This window comes from Rasamsonia emersonii (assembly GCF_000968595.1).
Source record: "Rasamsonia emersonii CBS 393.64 chromosome Unknown ctg1118621759674, whole genome shotgun sequence".
Classification (NCBI taxonomy): Eukaryota; Fungi; Ascomycota; class Eurotiomycetes; order Eurotiales; family Trichocomaceae; genus Rasamsonia; species Rasamsonia emersonii.
In genome coordinates, this window is record NW_013563342.1 from 138,917 (window position 1) to 148,985 (window position 10,069).

The 10,069-nt window shown below is 51.8% G+C and overlaps 3 protein-coding genes across 3 annotated transcripts; 1 reads left to right on the plus strand and 2 right to left on the minus strand.

Moving 5' to 3' along the window:
• Nucleotides 1–1,365: 1,365 nt before the first annotated feature.
• On the minus strand, nt 1,366–2,935 carry T310_0323 (uncharacterized protein; the record flags this gene model as incomplete). Its single annotated transcript, XM_013476841.1, has 2 exons — nt 1,366–2,132; nt 2,185–2,935. The coding sequence occupies 2 exons, from the start codon at nt 2,933–2,935 to the stop codon at nt 1,366–1,368; spliced, it is 1,518 nt and encodes a 505-aa protein (XP_013332295.1).
• A 933-nt stretch (nt 2,936–3,868) lies between these two features.
• T310_0324 (Endo-1,3(4)-beta-glucanase) lies at nt 3,869–5,212 on the plus strand (the record flags this gene model as incomplete). The annotated part of the gene is made up of 1 exon (XM_013476842.1): nt 3,869–5,212. One exon carries the CDS (start codon nt 3,869–3,871, stop codon nt 5,210–5,212), a length of 1,344 nt encoding a protein of 447 aa, XP_013332296.1.
• A 1,540-nt stretch (nt 5,213–6,752) lies between these two features.
• On the minus strand, nt 6,753–9,749 carry T310_0325 (Protease; the record flags this gene model as incomplete). The annotated part of the gene is made up of 1 exon (XM_013476843.1): nt 6,753–9,749. The coding sequence occupies one exon, from the start codon at nt 9,747–9,749 to the stop codon at nt 6,753–6,755; it is 2,997 nt and encodes a 998-aa protein (XP_013332297.1).
• Between the last annotated feature and the right edge of the window lie 320 nt (nt 9,750–10,069).

Consider the following 10,069-nt stretch of genomic DNA (forward strand, 5'->3'; position numbering starts at 1 on the left):
GGGACAAGCCCATACAATTTTTTTCCCCCAAAACGGGGTTTGTGCACCGGAACCTTTGCGTGCGGTTTTTGGGGCTAAATGGTTTCGGTGGGTATATACATACAACATACAATGTACTCCGTACCTACCTGATGATAGTGATGAATGGATGAATGTATGTACTGAGTACTGTTATTGTTAGTATAGATGTTACTGGTTATTATTATGTTAGGTATTTTTTTGTTTATTATTGTGTTGTTGTGTTGATTAATGACTAGATTATTGTCGTTGTCATCATCGTCAACGTCACCAGCTTCATCTCCCGAGTAATTGGTATTTACTCTGATATCAACTGTCATTCAGTGTCAGCAGCACCACAAGACTATTACTTTAAGTCATCAATGTGTTTTATTTCTTGCGCTTTCCTTTCCCTCTACTTGACTCCCGAGTAATAATATATGGATAGATGGGAATTGCGGTTACTGGTTAGCTACACTGGTACTGACTGTATCCTGGGTTGGTTACCTAGTCGTTAAATAAGCCTACAAGGTTAGCTGCAGTTGTTGGGAGAAGGGTTCCGGGAGTGGGTTTGCTCGATCGGTCGGATTTACCGTTTAAATGCAAATTACTCCTTACGTCGTATCATCTCGTCTCGATCGTGATTACTGCACTTGTTATGCGTTCCTGGTGGATGATACCTACCTGCCAGTATAACGAGATGATACGATTGGATCACTTGGTTAGCTACCAGACGGTTACCACTCAACAACAGCATGATTCAAGATGAGGAGTACAGCTGGGCGCTACGTGCTGCTGTTGCTGGCTGTCGCGTGCTCGCGGATCTAAGAACCTAAGTTTAGATGCGGACGCATGCGTGTCGGGTTACGAGGAGCATGCGTATCGGTTACGAGGACTGCAAGGTACGATTCGATCGCCGAAGGCCTGCGCCATTTGTATATACCGTTAATAGAACACCCAAAATACATCCAATACAATGCAACTTATCAACAAGTCCCAGACAACGCCGTAAACAGGGTATCACACGTCATGACTGTCGTGACAAACTTCGCAAATGCAATGTAACCGGAGCCATAGTTATGTTGGCTCCATCTGTTGAACTGTGAATGGTCCACTGACAACGAGCCGACTAGCTCGTCCAGTCATCATCACACATACTCTCGAAGACTGGAGCACGCCCTCCGTCCCTGACGGAATGGCTGCCAGCAATGATAGTGTTATCATTGACGAGATCATATCATGCGTAACACGTCTACGACATGTCAACTCAGCCACAATGGCAGCCAATGGCAACTCAGATGGCGAACGTCGATCGATATATCGATCAACAGCAGGGTATAGGATTTAGAAGCAGGTCGACTGTCAGTCTCATGTCACAGAGCTGCTCGTATCTGGCAAGTGAACCTCGTCCTTAGCCGAGGCTTCGTCCTTGGCCACCTCATCCTTAACCAGGATAGGTGAGATCAGCTCCGTAGAGACTGTGCGAACTTCGTCCTCTGGCGCAGCCTCTTCCGGGCTTTCCGCCTTCAGCGCATCGCGCTTCGACTCCGTTGGTGACATGTTCAACTGCTCGGATTTGCTGGGCTTGAAGTGGAACTTTCCACGCTCGACCGCACGAAGGAGCGCATTCACTTCATCCGAAAGAATGCCCTTCAACTTGCTCATCGTCTCGTCCGAAATCTCAGACGAGCTGACGCGCCAGCCAAGCCGATCCTGCTCCTCTGACACTACTGATTTCGACGCAACGGATGGTGCACCAGTAACAAGTTTATGGAGCATCGTTGGAGAGACATTGCCGGGGCGCCGCGCCACTTTTGCAGGCTTCTGCTTCGAGTTCGAAGAAGTGGACGCCATCTCTTCGGGAAGACGTTTAGGAGGTCGTTGTATCCGAGAATTCGGTCCTTCGCCGACTTCTTTGCGAATCTTGTAGTACACAAGACCCAGAGTGGCAGCCAGGGCCTGATGGCATGCTTCCGGATATTGGCGAGCCGCTTCAGCGCGGGTCAGATTCGACGGACGCTCGCTCGAGTCGCTCGAGTCACTATCGTCTGGGGGCAAGCCATCATAATGCATTCGACCCCAATGCTGATAACCGCCCAGCTCGTAAAATTCCGCGAGCTCAACCAGTCGGTGGACTGAAGCAGGTTAGAGTCAAATCGTAACAATGCTGATAAGAAAATTACTCACTTCGACTTCTCTTTTTGAGACACCAGAAGCGCCAGACGGTCGATGGAAAATAGTCAGGATAGCGAAGGGTACCGTCGTCCTCGATCTTGGGAACCGGAGTAATGGGCGCATGTATCGTATATGCCAGCGAGTTGAATCGAACCCGGTCCATTTGGGTCATGCGTGCTTCCATCAACGAGAAGCGGTTCGAGACACTGTTTAGATGACGCGAGGTGTCATGCTGCAGAGTCAACAAGTCGGTGCGGATCTGGCTGACAGATGCGTGCAGCTTGCTGATCTCGACATGACAGCTACAAACATCAGACTGGAGCGCCTCCAAATCGGCCTGAACTTGCTGGACACTCTTCTGGAGACGGTCGACGTCGCTGCGGATGAACATGGCATCCGTGCCCAGCTGACCGACGTTGGACTTCAACTGAGTGAGCGCCAGCTTCAGTTGATCGACATCGGTCCGCAACAGAGACACGTTCACATCGATACGGCCGGCGATGGCCCGATGAGCCTCGAATTCGCGGCGAATGTACTCATCCTCACGGTTGCGACGGTCGACATAGCCATCCTTGGTCAAGACGGTGGAACGGAGTTCGCTAATACGCGAGTCGAGCTGGTTGATGCGGTCATGGATGTGCCAAAGAGCCGGATCTGACTCGGCAGGGGGTGAGATTTCGCGGTGGACATAGAGCTGGGGGCTGGAGACGGGTATGGACACGCTGGATGCCCGCGAGAGGCTCCTTTCCAGCGTGGTAGTCATCATCACAAAAGCACAGGGACGTTCAGCAGGGATACTGAGAGAGCCTGTTCAGATCAGCGGATCCATGGTGACGATTTAACGATGGAAGACGACGCTGACGATGGTATCGAGGCTGACAATGGTATCGAGGGAACGAGGGCAGGCGTAAGAAAGAGGAGAACAGGACTCAGCCGCCTTGTGTGAGTTGGGCGGCATCAGACGAAGGCGCAACGGGAAAAGATGGACGGCAGCGTGCCACATCGACTGCAACCGCCCCTTCCGGCAGCAACGCGGACCCGGTCAGTGCGCCGGCTGGCCAATCGCCTTCCGCCGGACGAGGCTGCCTGTCGCGCTAGATCTTGGCAGACATCTCCCCCGCCAATAGCGGCCCGCCTTGCGTTTTTCGTCTTTCTCATTGGCCAGCTGCGTGCCTCCGATCTCGCAATCACGCGCCCCACTCCACGGCACACCCGAAATAGAAAGATTCCTCAGGCACCAAACCACGTGAGATCTATTGACAGTTGCTGTATATGGCAACTCACTCAAATCAGAGCTATCTCTTAGCAGAATGAGAAACTCCTGTCAATAATAAGTCTATTCCTAGAAAATGTGATCTAAATCCCAGCCCGCCAAAAGCATAGGCGGAGTTTCCGTAGCCCCTGCAGATTTCAAGGCTGGGCTTGTATCGTTATGTTGTTTCCCTTTTTGGCATATACGGTGCTCCGGGCCCTCCTGCCGTTCAGGATGCTCAGACTACAAGTTGTCGCTTCCTGCCTGGGTTTGTCCTGGCAATGGCAATCGCCCTCTACCTTGTTTTCTCTGCGCTGTCAAACTTCTCCATGTCTGTTCATCACTCATCTGCATTCCGCACATGTATGTCTAGAAACCAAACACTACGAAGGAATATATGATATCTCGAATTGGCACTGAAAGGGTTAAGATCCCCCATTGAAAATGTTGCTAAACGCTCTTCTAACTCTCGTGACTCTCGCTGCGGTGCCGATGGCTACTTTACAGGCAGCCCATCCTGGCGGACCTGTCATGTTCACAACCGAGGATGGACGGCAAGTGCCTGGTCCGAACTGTGATTGCTACGTCGTCTCGGGGCCTGATCCAGGATACTTTCAACACTATCGTTTCTGGGATTTTCGATCGGTGCCTCTCGACCCTGCGGTTGCGAAAGACTTTAACTTCTATCCCAGCGTCAGCGTCAAGGGAGATGCTTATGGGGCTGGTGCCCAACCCGTTCTCCTTAAAGACACGCCCTTCTCGAATGACTGGAATATCCAAGACTGGCATCGAAATGGGTCTCGTCTGTTCCCCATTACCATTGTGAATTCAGACCAGAACGTCTTCATCACCAAATCGCTCTCTGGCCCGGACTCGACGTTCCTTGCGTTGCGAAACACGCGTCTGGAAAGGTTTTCCTCCACAGCCGAAATCGAGAGCGGCTTTCGAAACTTCCTTCATTGTTCCCTGCGAGTGAGGCTTCGTCTCCTTGGCAAGGACGAGCCTATTCTATCTCCTCCGACTGTTCAACAGGCCCCAGTCGACGAAAACCAGATGTTGTTGGTCAATCCAGAATCCGTGGCTCTTGTCCGCCGCAACGCAAGGAGACATCCACCTCCGAACGGAGCGTGTGCAGGCATTTTCACCTATTTTTCAACAACCAGCGAGTCGGACATTGAAATTTTGACCGCCGATCCACCGAACCGAGTCCACTATGCCAACCAGCCCGACTATGACCCTGTCTCCGACCGAGTGATACCTGGTGCAAGCATAGTGAGAGATGTTCCGGTCCCCTGGACCTCATGGTCGACACATCGGCTCGACTGGTTCTCCACCATCTCTCGCTGGTACGTCGAGAATCAGTTTCAGGACCATATGACGTATTCGGTACCGCACGACCCGAGTATGTTGATAATCAACTTGTGGAGCGATGGGGGCCTCTGGTCCGGCAATCTAACGGTCGGTGAGAGCGTCCACTTGGGTATCGAATGGATTGAGCTGGCCTACAATGTAACTGGCGCTCCCATCAAGAGGGATGCCGATGTCGATGATGAAGTGCATATCCAGGTGTACCCTCCACACAGCAAACATTACCAAACTGACGGTCATGAACTGTCGAAAAGCCCGGCGTTCGAGACAAGTGACAATAACAACGAGCAGGAACATATTCTGAAAAGGAACCAAGGCAAGGAATGTAAAGTTATGTGTCGCGTCGATGATGTCAAACACAACGGTATACCCGAGATTGTATTGAATTATACCCCCGACGCAGAACCGGAGACTTATTAGGAGAGGATAAATGTCTTGGTCGGCTATTGTCCGTGTTCTGAAACCATCCTTCGCGTTCATGTCTTATGTTTATCACGTTCTCTCTGCACCTTTTTGACCTGGACCTAGGAGGAACAGGCCGAGTTCTATTGGGCCCTTCCTGGTTGTCGTACTCGTTGTATTGCAGCAGTTATTAATAGAGATTCTTGACTTGGGCTTCAATTGCGAACTTTGGAGTTAGATTTTTGGAAATATCAGTCAGCCTCAGCAGTGTTTATTCTGTAAACCTCATCCCTTGAAACAAGCAAATTATCGCAGCACTGTTCATATTGCGTTGTATTTTGTTCAATCTGTAGTAATTTCCACCTTTTGCGAATGCAGTGGATTTAAAGCTTGTGTATTCTACCTTGAAATGGCATTCCAATCATGCAGTGAAACTGTAGTAGTAAACGCAGCGGATTATGCAACTTCGATATTATGAACACTTTTATTGGCGGAAACGAAACGTTACGACGAGCGAGAGATTTTTTTTTCTCCCTTCCATTTTTTTAAACGATTCTCAGTCTTCTTTTCCCGCCAGCACCTCTGCACTACCAGGGCACATCTACAGGATGAAGATGGCGTAGCACGTGTTTTTGTGGATGATCATTATGATTATGATGGCCAGTTCTCAAATGCGCTTGCTTGCTTGCATGCAGTTATTAATGAATTAGGTACAGGATCAAAACCACATAAAGTGTATGTATGTACAGGAAGAAGATCCGCCATGATGCATCGTATCTAGTGAGTACATATCGTCATCAATCAATGTAATCCTCGACTTTCAATCCTCAATCCTGAGTCCTCAGTCCGAACGAACATGATAAAATGCTGGTCAAGTACATGATGAATGCCCTTTCTTTCTTTCTTTCCTTCTTCCAGACTTGAAACAAACAACCACCATCGCTTTTTTCATGCGTGCAAGCAATGCAAGGCCATCGATAGACAAGACAGACAGACAGGAGCTCGTAGCTCAACTGATGGGTATCGTACAAGAAAAAAATTACATGCCCTCATTTCTCCGATCCTCATGCAATGACGCCCAGTTTCCCTCATTTTCAGACAGACAGACAAGAAACAAGCATCCATCCCAACTCCCAGAAACAGCAGACATGTCCGTAGCAGTACAAACCCAAACTCCCATCTCCCAACTCCGCCAGATGCAAACGAAAGAAAAACAACCGACATCAAAACCGTCGGGTGTGGAGTCCTGCCTCCACACCCCGGACTGATTCGGGTACTCCTACATACATGAGATGCAATGATGGTACAGACGGCGGAATCCAACGACATCGATGGAGGTTCTCGTCGAAACTAGACCCAGTCGGCATCGATGCCGTTGGATTCCGCCGCTGACCAAAACAAGACATATAAAAACACGAATAAAAAAATACGTGTAAGTTTTTTTAAAAAAAATTTCTTTTGTTGTTCCTCCTCCCTGCCACCCACCCCCCTCCCTCCATTGTCCCCCCAGCTGGCAACCACGCTGCCACGCGTTTAACTCCATCCCTCCTGGGCGGCTTTACAGCCGCGACTCGCCTGACTCCCCTACGGGGTCAAACTCCCCCTCGAGCCCTCCGTTTATCAGCTCCGCGACGATTTTCTTTCGGAGCGTGGTGATGTCGGCGGAGCTGTAAACGTCGGGCTCGAGGCCCACGGCCAGGGCCTTGGCCGTGGTTAGGAGAAAGACCCCGCAGTCGCTGCCATTGTCTTGCTGCGGGGAGTTGGAGGGGAGGACGGCCCACTCTTCCTCCACGTAGTGGTCCCCCAACTCTCCCCGCAGCCACTTCTTGATGTTGTTGACATGGGCAAGCGAACGGGAGCCCAGCGAGTCATAGTACTCAATGGACCTTGTGGCCGGCCGGACGACCAACAAGGTCCAATGAGCACTATTGTGGACAGGTACGAATACCATGTCCACGTCCAGGAGGGCTTCTCCTCCAATCTTCGCGCGGGTCGCCCAACGACGAACAGACTCGTACCCCCGATCGCGAAGATTGGAGTAGAAGAAGGAGTTAAACGCGTGGTACTTCGGCCGATCCAGCCGACCCGCGTTCCCCGAGACCCGGCGGAGGTAATCAACGAGGAGGAGGAGGTATGCGTTGATTACCTCGTCGTTGAGCCAGGCCTCGGGGGTGTGACAGGATGCCAGGTCACGACGGGTCAGTGGATCGCCGTTCAGCGTGGTTGCCAATTGCCGGGAATTGGGTGCCGACATGGCGTCGGCCACCCGAGCCTCCCACTGGGGGGACAATGGCCGCACGGCGCGTCCTGGTTCCGGACGGAGGCGCCGGCCCCGCCGATTGAGTTGGTCCTTCTGCCGCCATTCGTGCTCGTAAAGAGCTTCGTTGCGTCGCGGCGGCCGTACCGGCGATTCTGGGTTGAAAAGCCGGACGGATGAGATTGGTCGGCCTAATGGTGTGTCCGACTGGAGCCAGTGGACAGCCAGCGGGCTGTGTCCGGCGGGCTCATCTTCAACACGGGCAACTGATAGCTGCTGTAATGCTTGGCCGAGCTCGTTTTCGACAGCGTCATCTGCTCTAGTATCGTCCACGTGGGCCGGCTGCGGAACACGCCGTAGGTAAGGTGCCAGTTCGGGGCGAAGGACAGGCTCGTCTTCAACAGAAAACTCAGTATCGACCGTACAACGTGATGATGTAGGCTGAACAGGTTCAACAGTAGCTTCAGAAGTAGTGGTAGGGTCGACGGTACGATGTGGTGTAGATGGGCGAACGGTTTCAGTAGTAGATCCGGCGGTAGCAGTGTTCGCAGCACAACGCGGTGAAGATGGGAGACATAGCTCGGCCGTAGATTCGATGGTAGCAGTGCGACGTGGTGTAGGTGGGCGAGCAGCTTCAGTAGTAGATCCGGCAGTAGTAGTGTCGACAGCACGTGGTGCAGATGGACGAGCCAATTCAGCAGCAGATTCGATGGTAGAAGTAGCGACAGAAGGACGTGAGGCCGACGGCTCGACGTATTCGGTGGGAAAAGATGGCGATGCGTATTCGGTAGTCATCGGCGGCGGTGAAGTCAACGGTATGTTGTGTAATTCTAAAAACGAAGGATCGAGGGAATCAAGTGAAACTCTATGCTGTGGAATGTTGCGGAGCCACGGCGGGACGAAGCCGTTATTCGTCCGCACCCACTCGCCTTTAACGTATTTGTGTTTAGACACCGAGTTCCAGCTTTTCGACTTGGTGATTCGACTTGTTTTGGTGCGATTTAGAACATCCTTCGGCAGAGGAGAACCATTTCGGGTCACGATGGGTGTAGCGTTCCGTCGGGGCGGGCCTTTTTTGAGGGATGACTTTGTCGTCTTGTGTGCGGCAGCCTTACGGCGGGGAACTTCGGATAGGGCAAGCGACGGAGTTGAGAACTGTTCACGATCCAAAGATGGAAGAGGACCAACAGTAAACGGTTCGTTTCCCGACTTCGCAATGAGGCGCTCCTGCTGGGGTCTCGTCGGGGATGGAGGTAAGTTCCGGTCTTGTCTTTTCCACTGGTCCCTTAAGGCACGCCGTTGCTCCAGAGTTTTTCCAACAAGCATCTCACGGCGACGTGCTTCGAGTCTCTTCCTGGAGCTAAGTGGAATGTGGATTGCTCTGGATTCCTGGCGCCTTTCGATACCAAAGGCCCGCCGTTTAACGGAACCTAGGACCTCTACGGCGACCTGGACGGTGCTCAAGATAGTCTGTCTCAGTCCCCGTTGCACTCTCATACAGATGTCGGCGACCTTGTGGCACGGGAGCCAAAGGCCGCGCCAAGAACTGATGCCACTTTGGTTATCGTGATCGAATTCAGCTTCGAGATACTCCGGAGGGATATGGGTGCCATTCGGTGAAATCGGCACAATTCCTCCAGGAGTTCGGTCGTGAGGGTTGTTTTGCAGAGCACCTGACATCAAGGGAACGAAGTTGCTCGGGGGGGTTGACGGTTCGTTCGTTGGCGGATCTTGAGGCCATGATCCAGGAAAGTGAGGGACAGGTGTGTCTTCTTTGGAAACTGGCCCGTCGATATTCACGCGTCTGGTGTCATCTGGATCTCGGCGTTTCGTATCGGGCTGGCTGCCGTCGTCATCGAGCTGTCGCTTTCGAGGATTTGTGACGGGAGCCAAATGGTCCGGTGCATGGGTCGTTGTCTTTAGGCTCAGTGGACGACGAAGCCCCATGACTTCACAAACAGACTTCAGTACAGGCTTCACTTTGAGCGGAACATGCTCCTTGCGAGGCGGAGCCAATTTTCCCCTAGCGTGAAGCCACCTGCGGGCACCGGGGTAAGGACGAAAGCGTACTTTCGGTGGCGACTTCTTGGGAGCCTTCAGTGTTGTCAACGGGTAAGCCATAGGAGGGTTGGACTTGGAGTACCGCGAAATCCGGACAAGATACGTGGGACTGGTCTCTCCAGCCATGCGGTCATGATAAGCGGGTGGTACTGGTACTTGGTGGTCGACTTCCATTTCGTCGAAGGCCATGAGATTGGTCGGCTCATCGATCACATCGAGCATTTGTGTATCTTCCATTGTGATGAGGACAGAGAAAGACGAGATGTAAGAGGATAATCACAAGAGATGAAGATAAAGGATGCCAATATCCCAGACGGTTAGAGGGTCCGAACGGAGATGATGTTGTACGTCGAAGACGTGGCAAATGACGCAAGAAAAGTAACTGATACCGTATGATCAGTAAAGATGAATAAGAGTGAAAGGTACCTCAGACGATTAGAGGGTCCTGAACGAAACTGTGGTGGTGATGGTCGTGGTACGAGTTGATGTTTGACGACACAGTCAAGGTATGACGGGTAAGTTCTGGCACGTCTCGACGTGACAAAGACAGAACAGAG